Here is a 16,013-nt window from a genome sequence, read left to right on the forward strand (position 1 = left end):
GCCTAGTCCATCACGAGCAATGTTGTCCTACTCATTTACAACTTTTCCATTGCAAATCTATGTTGTTTTAAAACACAATTCTAAATAATGGAGTAGGGATAGGCTGGCCTAGACATCTGGAGCAAGTTTGAGACGTAGGCATATCGCGCACGATATTTGCGCAGCAGCTCCTCCTCCCCCCAGATCAGACAACACAACGTCAAATCAACGGTCATCATCAGACATAATTATCGTAGTAGACAGGTGAATGGCGAGGTAAGAGAAACTAAATTAAAGGTGCACGGTATTTTGAAAGAGGTCGATCATCACCAATAGGCTAATATCATTAGATATGGGCTTGCATTTTCATTAAGCAGGAAAAATTAACCTTAGACATGCAGGGATAGCCTGCTACTGGTATGTCAAATGGCAAGCGCTAGTTAAAAAGAACAATGCTGCTAATTCTAAATGATTTAGCAAGTAGTCTATGCGATCTCCGAATCACATTTCTCATTCCTAGCTGGATGAATTTCAAATTTATTTGTATCTATGAATTGCAGTGCATTGCCTAGGCTATTTGTGAGTACAGTAGGTCCTGTGATTTAATGTTTGCATATAGGCTACACAACAGGTTAGATTTAAAAGCCCGCGTTAACATGATGGTGACGTAGCCTATCGGCTAGCCTTTAAGAAAAAGATAGCTTCATTCATTCATTCATTCAAAAGTGTTTTATTTAAAGAACGTTATATAATATGAACCATTTTAAAATACATTCTATCTACTTCTTAACTTAGGGTGAAAGTCAACAAGTGAACATTTCAGAGATAAAAGGTAAACATGAGTGGAACAAAGAGGAGGAAGCTTACAGATTTCTTCAAAAGGTGGGCAGCTGCTATCCAAGACATAATTTTGAAATAATTAAGCTAGGCCCGTGTGCAGAAGTCACTGTAACCAAGCTGTGATTTGTTGCTAGATCTTTTCATCCTGATAGTGTGTCTGTCATGTCTTAAGTGCTGTCTCTTCCTCCACTAAACTAAAAATGCAGAGTTGAACAGAACAGGGATGAGGATGGAGCTGAGGGCAGAGGAGATGAGGCTGGACAGGGCAGAGGAGCTGAGGATGGACCGGGCAGAGGAGCTGAGGATGGACAGGGCAGAGATGAGGACACTGAGGGCAGAGGAGGTGAGGCGGGACAGGGCAGAGGAGCTGAGGATGGACCGGGCAGAGGAGCTTAGGATGGACAGGGCAGAGATGAGGACACTGAGGGCAGAGGAGCTGAGGATGGACAGGGCAGAGATGAGGACACTGAGGGCAGAGGAGCTGAGGATGGACAGGGCAGAGATGAGGACACTGAGGGCAGAGGAGGTGAGGCGGGCGTCATCCTTTTCTTTCTCTTTTTCAGTGCCAGATTCATGTTGCTCTTACTTGGCACCGTTCAAATACTTCTTCTTTTCGTTTTGGTACCGTTTAAATTCAGCTTGATACTGGTATCTTCTTCTTCTGATTAATGGCAGGTCATATGTCACATGATATGGGTATAATTGGGAAACGGTGAGTTGAACTGAAGACTGTGTACCATTTCAGGGAAGGAGGGGGGGGGGGGGGGTATAGGTCAACACATCGAATTTGCCCAAATTGAGTAATAGGGTACACAATTAAGAAAAAAACAACGGTGGGCTTGTTCATAACAAATTTATATAATTTCTTTAATGTACTAATATAACGACTATCATGGACTTTTTTTTTTGCAACCTTAATTTTGGCTCTGCGTACTCTGCGTATGGGGAGCGGCGGCCCCTCCGGATCAGAGCCCCCCCACATAGAAAATCCCAATTTAACCACTGTATGTATATATATATATATATATATATATATATATTTATATATTAGTGGTGGGCCGTTATCGGCGTTAACGGCTGTGTTAACGCGAAACTTTTATCGTGCGATAAAAAAAATATCGCCGTTAATCTATTTTCAAACACTTCCTTGTTCGGAACCATCACTTGACTGAACTAACCAATCAGAAGCTAGAATTTAGACTGAGGTAAACGTGAGGGAATCAGAGAGGCAGATTCAACAGAATAATCCTGACTGTGTTAAATATGTAAACATGTAAATATGTAATAATTGTGTAACATAAATGTGTAAATGATTAACTGACTAAAAATTGTAAGTACATTTCTAGCAAATTAACTCCAATATAAATTATATTAATTTATTCTACAACTTTCAAATATTTAACTTCTAAACCTTACATTATTATGGATTATTACACGGCTCTTCTCAATGCTTTACACTGCTCCATTCACTTGCATGGGTCTTCCCAACGTTCAGCTGTCCATTTTTTTTGTTTATGCTCCGTTCACTTGCATGGACACTTCACAACTTCCGGCAAATCACCATTGGCCAGTATAATTGACCGCTGTCAAGGTAAATGAACAGATTTTAAGTTAATATTTATTTCCCTTTGGCTGCAAAAGTGTTACTAAGCTTGCCATGGGTTGCATTGACCTAATACTAACATCTGGAAGTAAAGCAATATCAATTTGAACACAAGAAGCAACGTTTAATTTGAGAAACACATTGTTTGGCAAAAATTATAAAAATATATAAAACATATATATTAATATATTTCTTTCCGTTTCAAGGCAAAGATGTTGCTAATCTTGCCAAGGATTAGACCTGATACAAAACTCTGGAAGTGAAGCACCATTTTTGAACATAAGACGCAAAAGATACACACAATCTGCCCCCAACAACTGCGGCCAGAATATCACTGTCAATATAGGGTTACCTAACTACCCCTAACCCTACTGCCCCCCAGGTGGACACCTGGGGGCAGAACATCCCCTTCAACGTTAGGTTACGTCTCCCTAACACGACTGCCCCACATTTACACCTGGGGGCAAAACAACCATCGATTTGATAAGAAGACGCAACGGTTATGGTTAGAAACACATGTTGGTCAAAAATAGATTATTTCCCTCTGGCTCTCGCCCTTTCGATGGAAACCTGTTACTAAACTTGACCAGGGTGTATAGACCATATAGGCCTAAGTGTTCTAGCGGAGCTAGAACACTTTCAGTGTGGTGGCCAGGGTGAGACCAGAGATTATTTTGGGGTGGAACATAAATCTACATATGATATCAGGCATTTTCAAATGTAGTGAATATTTAAGCCATGTACACGCTGTAACTCTACATCATAATATTAACTCAGACAGTGGTGTTATTGTCAAATACAGTTTTTCTTTATAAATTTCTTGCAGCTATGAGTTATTTTGTTTTTATTCAAAAACATCATCAGAGACTCATCATCAAAAACATTCTGACTCATTTTAAATGTCTCACTTCTAAAGGCCACTTACACACTTCATGTGTATGGATGGAACTAAGACAACAAGTGCAAGTTGGTCTCACCTGTTTAAAAAAAACACTAACTCGACCTTCTGATCTAACACTGTAATGGTAAAAAGTGAAAATGCAGTGCATTTATCAGAAAATAAATTACACAATTGCAAAAACATTATTTTTTAAACTTTTGAATCCCGGCCTCTTACAGATACAAAAGACATTAACTTGCCATAGATTCATCTTATAAAAGCCGAATTCTTTGATTATTGTGGTTTGTAACAAAGCGATTCACAAAATCACCAAAATCCAGGGCTTTTGCTCATCTTAACTCTACGCTTAAAACTCCTAGATTGCTGAGTTGAACATCATCCATGGTAGATTTAAGGTAGGTCTTGACCAGTCTGAGTGTGGAAATGCTTCGTTCACAGGGAGCTGTACTCACAGGTATGGCAATGGTACCTTTGCATAACTTGAACAGCTCATTGAATACCTCTTTGAATGGTTCAATGATCTTTGTGAGTTCCACAATATTAGAGGGCATCTGTTCACCAAATGTTGACATAAGAGCCTGACATAAATCTATAAAGTCTCTGCAAAAATGCAAAATTATAAAAATTTAAAAAAAACTAGATCCGCAACTGATCGGAGTATCCCTAAAACACTACATTTATACTTTGATGCATTTGTTGTTTTGACAAATACATAACTAGAGGGTGCACTGTATTTAGGAGAAATATTTGGCACCAAACATAATTCATTAAAATAATAAAAGCAAAGCATTTGGGAAATAGAGGCCTTTGGTTCACTTTTGTTCAAGGGTGATCGGTTTGAGCCAGTGTGGGAGGCTTTCAAAGATAGCTGCATTAGTTGTAATGCTCACCCATTCAAATGCAGACGCTGAGAGGGTTCTCCATGGTCGGACTTAAGACCAAAACAGCTTGACGCTAAATGGAACTCTGTCATCCATCATGACAGTAAAAATGGCTGGCCTGGAACCACAGTGTTTGAGATGGTAGCCGCCAGCCGCCTGCTGAAGGCCTCAAAACATGCCACCATAAACAACATCAACTATTATTTCACACACACACGCACGCACGCACACACACACACACACACACACGCACACACGCACACACGCACGCACGCACGCATGCACGCACGCACGCACGCACGCACGCACGCACGCACACACACACACTAAGAAATGCTGAATAAAATAAATATTTTTGTTTGTATGAATTGTTGAGTCATTTATCAGATCAGACCCCCATCCCCACCGGTCCCCACCCCTGCCGCCGCCGACAAAATCTCTTTCTGAACGAGGTTCAAAACTTGAGAGCCCTGCACATGAAAAGTATCTTGCCATCGGCAATCAAAATACCATGACCAAGCACCACCTAGTAACTCATAAAAGCATAATAGACACATTATAGACAACCCACCAGCCCATCGCCGGCAGATGGGCTGGGGGTATCCAGTCTAGGTGGTTTCTGTAGTTCTTCAACGTGGACATGATGTCCTACTGATTAATATTAATATCTAACCCGACGCGAGAGCGTTAATGTGTTTGTTCAGCTGAGTCTGTGGATTTTAAGGTCTATGCAGCGTGAAGAGAAATGACAAAAGCAGGACTTTCTCATGTCGATTTCCAATGGAATTTCTAAATCCTCATTCCAGAAATACCTACTCGGAGGAGTTATCTGAATGCAAAGGCATTTATAGGCAGGGATAGACAAAGCCTACTGTATATGATTATAAGCAAATATGTGCAAAGAAGAACCAAACAGAGATAATAATACACATGCCATTAGTAGGGGAACGAAGGGATATTCCAGTATTTTTGGACAGTTTTTTTTTTTACATACGCGTTGTCCGTGCTTTTAGCATCGATACCTTATACAACAATGATTATTACAACAAACACATTAAGAACCTTGTTCCCGTTTGAGGGTCATTACTTCTGATCACGGCATACAAGACTGTGTTTGGTTTTAATTGTGCCGAATCCGTCGTTCATCACCTGTCAAACCAACGTGCTCCTTTGATTTGGTATTATTTAGTTTTGTCGATAAAGACATCGAAATATGTAACTTAAGCTATTCAAAATACAAATTCTAATTATATATCCGCGTGTTATCTGTCGTTACTTTTATTACGTTTTCTGTTATTTTTTGGTTGGTTAAATATTGAGCTGTTTCTGCTATATATTCCCCCCAGCTTTGTCGCTCTCCGATTGTCCCCAAGCTCTGCTCCTATCTTAAGGCGGCTGCATGCTTCAGCGTTGGTGTTACGTAGTTGCGCAAAATTTACTCAAAGCAATTCATGCTCCCTTTTAGGTTGCGCGTGTTGCGCGTGTTGCCAAGCAACTTACCGCCAGAACAGTAGGTGGAGTAATATGTGGAGGAAAGTTTTTCGTTGAAGACGACCTCGAGAATGACGTCTTTGTCTGTGGGAGTCGTTGGTTTGTTTATGTGCCAGATCGTGTTCTCCCCATACACAGTGAATGATGGCAACAGACAGAGGAACAGGGGTGATGAAGTTGTTGATCATTGGGGTTGTATAAATGTGCATATCTCTCTACATTTTAAAACGACATAATGTGTTGGCAGCAAAGTTAACTTCACTTCAGGTTAATGCTTTTGTATATGAGCCTGCCGGGTGATACTCCAGACAGGAAGTAGTAACCAGACCAGCAAACCAATCACAGCCTTGCAGGCTGGGCGGCTCGCGTAAAAGCTTACGTAAAAAATGACGCAAGTCTAGAAAAATCGCCCGACGCACGCAAGACGTGAGAAGTCGCGCAAGGGGGGCGCAAGGGCGCGCAAGGGCCTCCTGCGCTTGCGCTTACGCTTACGTAACCGAGCATAAACCAGCCTTTACTGACGCAAACAGCGCCTCCTAAAGCGCTAATGGTGCGGCCACACCAACCGCGTTACTCGCGTTGGACAACGCGAGTACCGCGCCTAACCTGACGCTTGACCAGTGTGTGGTGGTTCAACGCTCCAACGCGTCAACGCGCCAACGCAGCTAGATGAGTCCATTGTCCATGCAAGTGAACGGAGCGTTCCCTCTTCGTCATAACTATCAAACCAAACATCCTTCACATTCACTGAGCGAACATTATGAAAGTAAAATGCACATTTCTCGCTAGAAATGTTTCCATAAACGCATTTAATGGCGTAACTATGTTACTATTTCCACCCAGAAGAAAAAGAAAGATGTCAGCCGTATGCTTCTGTGCAAGCTCACTACTCTCTGCCAGTGACGTCGGGTCAAGCTCCACGCTGATTGGCTACCGCGGCTAAGCGTCACGCGTTGGAGCGTTGAAAGTTCAATTTTCTGAACTCCGGGCGTTGGTGCGTTGGGCGCGTTACTGCGTTTACGTGCGTAATTACGTGCAACTGCCGCGCCTAAAGGCGGCTGCATGCTTCAGCGTTGGTGTTACGTTGTTGCGCAAAATTTACTCAAAGCAATTCATGCTCCCTTTTAGGTTGCGCGTGTTGCGCGTGTTGCCAAGCAATTTACCGCCAGAACAGTAGGTGGAGTAATATGTGGAGGAAAGTTTTTCGTTGAAGACGACCTCGAGAATGACGTCTTTGTCTGTGGGAGTCGTTGGTTTGTTTATGTGCCAGATCGTGTTCTCCCCATACACAGTGAATGATGGCAACAGACAGAGGAACAGGGGTGATGAAGTTGTTGATCATTGGGGTTGTATAAATGTGCATATCTCTCTACATTTTAAAACGACATAATGTGTTGGCAGCAAAGTTAACTTCACTTCAGGTTAATGCTTTTGTATATGAGCCTGCCGGGTGATACTCCAGACAGGAAGTAGTAACCAGACCAGCAAACCAATCACAGCCTTGCAGGCTGGGCGGCTCGCGTAAAAGCTTACGTAAAAAATGACGCAAGTCTAGAAAAATCGCCCGACGCACGCAAGACGTGAGAAGTCGCGCAAGGGGGGCGCAAGGGCGCGCAAGGGCCTCTTGCGCTTGCGCTTACGCTTACGTAACCGAGCATAAACCAGCCTTAACGCCCCCAACGCAACGCTTCAACGCTTCAACGCGTGTACCGCGCCTAGACCAATGGTTCCCTATGCAAAAATGCCGATTTTCAACGCCCCTAACGCGAGCAACGCGGTTGGTGTGGCCGTACCTTAACAGTCTGAATGACGATTACAGCATATACGCGGGGAGCACATTCAAACCTCTACTGAGTATGATCATCTATCCGATCCAAAAATTGTGTACTGTAAGTGTTTTTGATATTTATTCCGGGGGTACAATCATGTTTAATACGGCGAAGCGGACGTTTGTGGTTTGTTTTTTGCTCCATTTGTGGACGATCGTCTGCTGCTATTTAGAGGAGGAGCGACCACGTAGTCTGCTATGCTAACCTTGCTAACAGCCGACCCCTTTGTTCGAGACTTGGAGCTGCTTATTTTATGTGTTTCTACCCGCTATCAGTTCTGTAGTTTGTCCATGAGCGTTGTTTCGATATTAGTAAGCCACTACGATTGAGTGCAATTGGCTATTTTCTACACCTCAACTAATAGAAGGGAGAAATGTTGCTAATATGCCTCCATTCCAGGCTATCCCTGTGTAGTTACACAGCGTCATTGCCGCGCTCCTTATTACAGGTTGAACTAACTACTTCTTTAATTACCAACAATTTCGGCCGGTTATACATGATCTGGACCCAAAGTTGGAACTTGTGTGTATTGTTAATTCGAATTTCACCGATACTTTGAAACCGGACTAGCAACACCGTAATGGAGCGGGGGAGGGGCTTGCGAGTTGCTCCATGATGTGTTCTTCAGGGGTTTACTATGCGAGAGAGCCGGTAAAGCTCCGGTGCCTGTGTCTCTTTGTGCTTCACTTACTATTATGGTATTCAAGCACGATATTAAACACCAAATACAGGATATATAACTAAAACATGTAGGAGGAGTTGTATATATTTTCCGTCCTCTTTTGGATTTTCTCAACCAATGAGCAATGCAACCCAATCGCGATATTAAAAGTGTTTTGGACTTTTCAGAGACTTAACACCGCCAATTTCTTAATAGTTTTTCTCCAATGTATTCCCCTTTGTGTTTCAGGTAATGCTCTACTGAAATGGAGGATAGTTTCGACTGCGACTGTGGTGAGCTTGAGCCACCTGATCATTGAGGGTGGAAAGACTTGGAAAACTTAAGGTCGAACACATTTCAGATATACAGACAAGTTAGGCGAACTGCAAGGATTTTTTTTTATAAAGTCCTGGAACATTGCCCTTTTGGCACGCTAGTATGAAACAGCTCAGGACCAGTCCCACTGTCAACGTATCTGCCCTTTGAGGATGCACTCAACATTACATTTTCTCAAATTCCACTACATTGCTGTTGTTAGAAGTTTATTTTGTAACGATACGTTTTTTTTGCCTAACTGGACGTAAACATTGCTTCCCTTTTTAATACAATGGCAAGACGATTGACCATAGATTAATCTCCTGTATTTGGGTTGTAGGCCTTACGGGGAAGCATATCACCTCTGCAAGGTATTTTATTTACATCCAAATAGGAATACAGAAAGCCACATTATTACATTTTTTTCATTGGACTTAAACTCTGGTCTTGATTAAAGTTAGTGACTAGGGAGTGGTTAAAGCTCATAACACAAAATGGCTGAAAAGTGTGAGTCCCTGATGAACATACATGGCTTTGACATTGGTCCTCGCTACATGGACCTAAAGCCCCTAGGCTATGGAGGTAATGGCCTAGTGTTTTGCGCCGTAGACACTGCATGTGACAAATGTGTTGCGGTCAAGAAGATTGTCCTTACCGACCCCCAGAGCGTCAAGCACGCCCTCCGGGAAATTAAAATCATCCGTCGCCTCGACCATGACAACATCGTCAAGGTAAGAACTAGGACTGCATGATTCTGAAAAGAAAGAAAGTATAAAACGATTTTCTTATTTAGAAATGGGATCTCAATTCTCCTGATATATATTTTTCAATATACATTAATTGCACTGATTTACCTGATACAGAAGGTAACGCAAACAAAAATATGAAATATGACCAGCACATCAACTTTGGTAAATAAAAACGTCATGATTCTCGTGTTGATGAGAGAAAAATATTAATTGGCTCTGTAATTGCCTTGTTCCTCCTCGGCCCCACCAAACACGTGGCCTAGAGTGTGGCACTCGAGGCCATGTGTGCCACACTCGAGGCCGCCTACCATTCACTTTGTATTGGATGTGTGTTTGCATGGGGCAAGGGATTGTAGGAAGGCTATGTGAGGACGTGTGCAGGCAGGGGGTCGCGGTGCATTGAAAGGGGAAGTGGAAAAAGTGGCTCAGAATATTATAGATTTTTTAAGAGACTTAATACTTAATAGATGGAAAAAAAAGACTTTGTTTACCTGATCAAAGTCTCCAACAAATTTAAAAGACTGGAGCTCAAAGATTCTTAAAAAATAGGAAGTTACCATTGTCCTAAGTAAAACACACATTTGGAAGGAAATGTAAGTAGGTTTGTGTATGTGTTTTTCCAAGCAATACCTATAGTACAAGTATTCCTTGGACAAAGCTAGGTAGTATAGATAGTAGTATATAGGGGTAACAACTCTATAGCAACCCGGTATCATGCGATTTCGTGCTCATGCTTATGATAATGTGTCTATTGAATCTTGTCCCAGAGCATGATTGTCAGACTTTTTTTGAACGAAATGTAAACCAATGCATTTTGAATTGGAGCGTTTTTTCAGACCTTCTTCGTGCCACACAGAACGACATGTAAACCCACGCATTTTGAATGGAAGGTTCTCTGACTTTTTCGTGCTACACAGAGGAAATGTAAACCCATGCATTTCAATGGGGAGATTTTTGACTTCAGAAGGGGGGGGGGGGGGGGATGCGCAGTGCACCCTCTAGTTATGGATACGTGGTGGTATGGTGGTTGCTATGGACACTGCTCTCGCTAAAAACCAAACATGGATGACATTCATTTGATCTGTGGAAAATACAATATTAACATTGTTTCTGCATCAAAATGCGTTTTGATAACAGTTCTAATGGGCCTTTTATTGTCATAATCTTTGTTCAGTGATTGTATATGATGTTTAGTTAGCCAACTGCTCATAGCGTTTTTCAGGCTTATCTGGGGGATTTGAGGGACTATAATCGGGGTATATTCTGTTCTGAAATAACAGTAATGATATATTTGATTACACAACATTTCTTTCAAACATGTAGAGCATGAGCTCCATTTTTGTCTGGAATTCCCCCGCCCCCCAGATATCATATAGATCCATATGCTCTTGTTTGCCGTATAGCCATTATTTCATTTTCTGTACCATGAACGCATATGTCCTTTATTTAATACATGAACATTTTAAATGAACACAATATTCTGAACATGCCCTAAACATATTGATTCTAGATTCCTGTGACAGATGCGGGACGCTGTGATGTGATAACTTTTGTAATCAACTTGACTCCGAGGGATGCGCATGGACAGATTTGGTAGTGACACAGCCAATAACCTATTTGTGAAAGCAAAAAGGCTAACTAACGAGGCAGGTTTATTCAAAACAATTTATTAATTTATCATGTATGAGAGGTCTTTCCTCATCCTGAGTGTGCATTGAGTATTTTAGTTCTTGAGGAGGTCTGCTACAGAAAAATGAAAAATCGGAGTATAATACACAGCATTTACCCTATGTTGCATTTGTTGTTTTGACGTATATATAACTAGAAGATGCACTGTACTATCTGTGCACACACCTTCTCTCTCTCTCTCTCTCTCTCTCTCTCTCTCTCTCTCTCTCTCTCTCTCTCTCTCTCTCTCTCTCTCTCTCTCTCTCTCTCTCTCTCTCTCTCTCTCTCTCTCTCTCTCTCTCTCTCTCTCTCTCTCTCTCTCTCTCTCTCTCTCTCTCTCTCTCTCTCTCTCTCTCTCTCTCTACACTCTTCTATTCCCCTCTCTGCTTGAAACAAGTTGGATATCGATAGATATACATAGATATATTGGATTGGTCAAAATGTGTCCAAACCCCTTCACAACCTTTTCACTTTTAGTTTTGATATCAAAGCAGTTGGCGCACTGAACTTTCTGTGAATCCCCCCGCCCCTTCTGAAGTCGAAGAAAATCTCCCATTCAAAATGCATGGGTTTTAAATGTTGTTCCATGTAGCACAAAAAAGTCGGAGAAACTCTCCCGCTCAAAATGCATGGGTTTACATTTTGTTTAGTCCAGCACGAATATAGTCTATATTTCGTCATAAGGGACGTGGTTAGTTTCCATTTCTGAGGTCTGCTGCAGAAATCTGAGTATCTATAATACACAGCATTTACCCTTTAAGTTTATTGCATTTGTTGTTTCGATGTAATTATAACTAGAGGGTGCACTGTACTATCTGCGCACAACCCTTCTCAGGTCTAAGAAAATATCGCAATTGAAATACTTAATTGAGATTTTTGGTTTAAATGTCATGCTGTGTAGCATGAAAAAGGTCAGACAATCATGTCACACAATTCAATTGATTAATTTTGAGCATGGACACAAAATCGCGTGATATCGGGTTGTATAATGTATACTACCCCTAAACAATGACTTAAAGGTTGGGTACGCGATTTGCGAAACACCAGCAGATTTTGAAAATACACAACTCAAATGGTCCTACCCCCTCTCCTTCAACGCTGACTCTGACTCCACCATGGACATAATAAAGGACACTTGACACAGATACACCACCGCCATTTAATATTGAACGATTTAAAACAATGAGTTACCTGCTGAGCGGTCCGAGTTCTCTCCAAACAGGTCAGCTGAGCTGATGGCACTGTTACCAGACATGCTCTCCAGTCTTGTCTTGGTATCATACTGAGAAGAACAACATCAAATGAGTGGACAACAGTAGCCGGCTACGCATGGCTGGCCTTACTAGTGTGAATAATGGGATTTGTCATAATGAAGCCTCCTAGACTTTAGTGGATCCATCTCATGTCTGAAACAGGCCTTCTATGGATGGCCATTATAAATAAATGAATGAGTAAATCAAACTCAATAAGGTTGTGGCCTAGGTTCCTCACGTCCGCACTGCTCTCCCGGCCGAAGAACATGTCTGAGGAGATGGCCTTGGCGTTGGCAAACTTCTGTCGAGCCTCGCTGGACTCGGCCACAGGCGCAGACACCTCCGCTTTCCTCCTGCTGGGGAGCCTGGAGGCATGCAGAACATACACACACCCCTTCACTACTGGCACCCGTAAAAATAAAGGAGGATCTACAGTTGTTTTCCCTGGAATTTGTGAATGGGAAGGCATGCATGTTGCCCAATAATCCGATTAACTCCAAAAAGAATAGAGGGAGAAGTAAAAACAAAAAAAGGATTTAATCACAAATCCATGCCCAGGAATGCAAGAGTCCTCCAATAATCTATCATCAACAGAGAGGGTCAATAAGCAGGTACCTCTCTCCTATGGGCTGGATGCTTGAAATGGTGACCTCTTCTTTGGGCTCCTCTTTGTCTAGAGCCCAGGAGGCGCCAAAGGAGGCTGCACCTCCATCAGTGTCCCAGCGGACCCAAAACTGTCTCCGACGGTAAACGGGTTGTCCTTGTATCCACACACACACACACACACACACACACACACACACACACACACACACACACACACACACACACACACACACACACACACACACACACACACACACACACACACACACACACACACACACACACACACACTTTTAGCCACTGTAGGTGAGATTTAAGAGCTGTTGTTTGAGTACACGAGGGGTTAGAGACGGACGTCCAGGCAGTGTTGCCAGATTGGGCTTTCCCCCCGCCAAATTAGACATTTTTTTACAACGTTCAGGCAGCGCCGACGTCAGCGTCGACATCAGCATTTTAGCGGGCACACTCTCGCAGTTCGTTAGGACGAAACGCATTCTAGGTAAACTTCATATTCAATCCATTTTCTTTTCCAAACAGTCTAGAGACAGTGGGTCACCACCAGCAACATCTTATCTGAAATACTATAGCACATTGTATTCAACAACAAGAACCTAATCTGGTGAAAGGAACAAAATGGGTTGAAGCATACTTAGGGGGACCAGATGTGAAGCCCGGCTCGTCAAACAGGTCCAGTTTGGAGCGTGTGGAAGACTTGATCCCCACAGGAGTCTCCTGTTCGATGACCTGCATCTCCGACATCACAGAGTGAGTCATGGCGCTGGCCCAAGAAAGATGCCACAGTGAACACACACAGAAGCACATAAATCGTAAATAACGTCTCACTGTCACAAGGTAGGCCAAATAAAGATAAACGCAAAGTGAAGTTGAAAGTATGTTTTAATAAAGCCACATAGTTTAAAACGTAAAGAAATGTTAAATGGCTTAAATCAAGTGAAGGGATTTGAACAGAGTCTAAATGAGTAAACAGTGTAAACATGAAACAAAGTGAGGAATTAAAAAAAAAAGCTAATGTGATCAAGTTTGAATAATTTGAGATAAAATATAGAATATCTGAGATGTTCTGATGGCAATTTCCAGCACAAACAGACTAAAAACTGCCCAATCAACCAACAATCCGTCCTAAGTATATGATAAATCATATACTTCTGCTATGGCAACTATATGACTATACATGTGAAGACAGAGATCACATTTAGATTTTAATATGCATCGTTCCTTGGATGACGACCTCTAGTGGCCATGGAGGTGAAATGTATAAATCACACGTGATTTATGTTGTCGGTACTTTTCGAGATTAACTTGAGTAATTTGAAGTAATAACCACCTCCACATGCAGAAGGCATCGTTTGTAAATGAAAGCTCAATTAATAGTTGTGAAGACAGAGGTCACATTTAGATTGTATTTGGTTCTTAGAACACACATCAGCGGAGGGGTTTCGGTATGTATGAGGCCAGTTTGATTTGTGGCACTTGAGGTGAGTGAGCACGGGTGAGGCCATAAAGGTCTGCGGTTTCCGGCCGGGCCATGAAGGCTTTGTGCGCAAGAGAACGCGAGAGCATGCAGGTAGGTTGGTTGGTAATTTATTTTTTGAACCAATAACCAACCATTATTAACTATGACGTTATGTGGTACACAAGGAACCTCTCATCTATCAAGTATTTTTCAATCTTTAAAAAGGTCCCATGGCATGAAAATCTCCCTTTTTGAGGTTTTCTAACATTAATGAGTTCCCCTAGCCTGCATATCGTCCCCCAGTGGCTAAAACTTGCGTTCAGTGTAAAACGAGCACAAGGTATCCTGCTCGCCTTTGAAAAAAATGGAAGCTCAGGCGCGCCGATTTGGAATTTGAATAAAATAATATATATATAATTTTTATTTTTATACATTGGTAGTCAAGGCGGGGCCCTATTGTTGCTAAGGCCCCGCCTTAACAACAATACCATACAGTGCTGGGGGAAACACTGCCTTTCCGTCCAATCGGTGCTCCAGACTAGGCGACTGGAAACATACGGGGGTAAACACATGAAGCCACCACCGTCTGATTATCCGTGCCTCCTCTGAGCACTACCCAAATCTCACGGGCACTCACTCACTCACTCAAGTGGACGGGATTGAGGTCCACAAGGTACTTTTGTATAATAGCTGCTGGATGTATCGACGCCTCTCCGATGAACAGAGAGGAATGTCACCTAATGGGTCGGTGCTTTGAGGTATCCAAGTCCATAATAGGCCGTTCAATGACGTCCCGACCTGGTCCGGCTCATCGTTCAACTCACCTGCGGTGGCCCATGCCCATGCCCAGTCTCTCGGCCTGCTCCCTCTTCTTGCCCTCCATGTTCTGGATCTTCTTGTCCTCCATCTTCCGGTCGATCTCCAGCTCCTTGTAGGCCAGACGCATGGAGGCCACGCTGAAGCCAGGGACCAGGTGGAAGCATACAAACAGTGTTGGGTTAGGGTGGGATAGTGCTTTCATTATTTGTGCTCTGCTGACAGTTTGAAATCCCAAAGCTTATGAATTCCACTTTCAGGTACTTAAAGCTCCCTACATAGTGACTGAGTGAGTAAGGCCCAATCCCATTTCTACTCCTTCCCCTTCCCCCTCCCCCTTGTTTTGAAGGGGAAGGGGTAAGGGGTAGAAATGGGATTGGGCCTAAGTGTGTCGGGGGGGGCCGGTATCCCACCTCATCCACTGAAGGATGCGCGGCTGCCAGTTTGTGCCAAAACGCTTACCACTTATACATAATCTTCTTAAAAAAACGAAACAAAAGTGTAGCATTGTTTTCCTCCAGTTAGACCCACTACTAGATTGTACTGTGGTATTGTTATCAGGGGTTGGTACTAGGGCTGGGCGATTAATCGAATTTCAATCTCGATTTCGATTTTAGCGTCAAACGATCACAAACTAATATAATCGAGTTTTCGATTTATTTATTTATTTATTGTTATTAAATGTTGTGTAGAAAGAACAGCTGGATACATTTTTGTATATTAATTTGATTTGAACGTTTAATTGGAATATTTTATTTTTTAAAACGAAATTTTAAAGTTCTCAGTTAAAAAGTGTTTCTAGGAGAGACATGCTGAATAAATACATCATGTTTTCAAACTCAAAATCAATCGTCGGAATAATCGTGAGTTCAACCTTAACAGAAATAATCGTGATTATGATTTTTTTCCATAATCGAGCAGCCCTAGTGGTTACCATCGATGCACTG

General features: G+C 42.3%; 1 protein-coding gene and 1 pseudogene across 1 annotated transcript; both read right to left on the bottom strand.

Annotated features, from left to right (window-relative positions):
* Nucleotides 1–1,878: 1,878 nt before the first annotated feature.
* Nucleotides 1,879–12,722, bottom strand: LOC130403672 (ADP-ribosylation factor GTPase-activating protein 2-like). The gene is made up of 5 exons (XM_056608089.1): nt 12,715–12,722; nt 12,409–12,535; nt 12,109–12,199; nt 9,156–9,254; nt 1,879–2,402 (listed from the first exon to the last, which is right to left on the bottom strand). Exons 1-5 carry the CDS (start codon nt 12,720–12,722, stop codon nt 2,377–2,379), a joined length of 351 nt encoding a protein of 116 aa, XP_056464064.1. The 3' UTR covers nt 1,879–2,376.
* Nucleotides 12,723–12,791: 69 nt separating this feature from the next.
* LOC130403176 (ADP-ribosylation factor GTPase-activating protein 2-like) overlaps nt 12,792–16,013 on the bottom strand; it is a 54,809-nt pseudogene continuing 51,587 nt past the window's right edge.

The sequence above is a fragment of the Gadus chalcogrammus genome, chromosome 14 (genome assembly GCF_026213295.1).
Source record: "Gadus chalcogrammus isolate NIFS_2021 chromosome 14, NIFS_Gcha_1.0, whole genome shotgun sequence".
NCBI lineage: Eukaryota > Metazoa > Chordata > Actinopteri > Gadiformes > Gadidae > Gadus > Gadus chalcogrammus.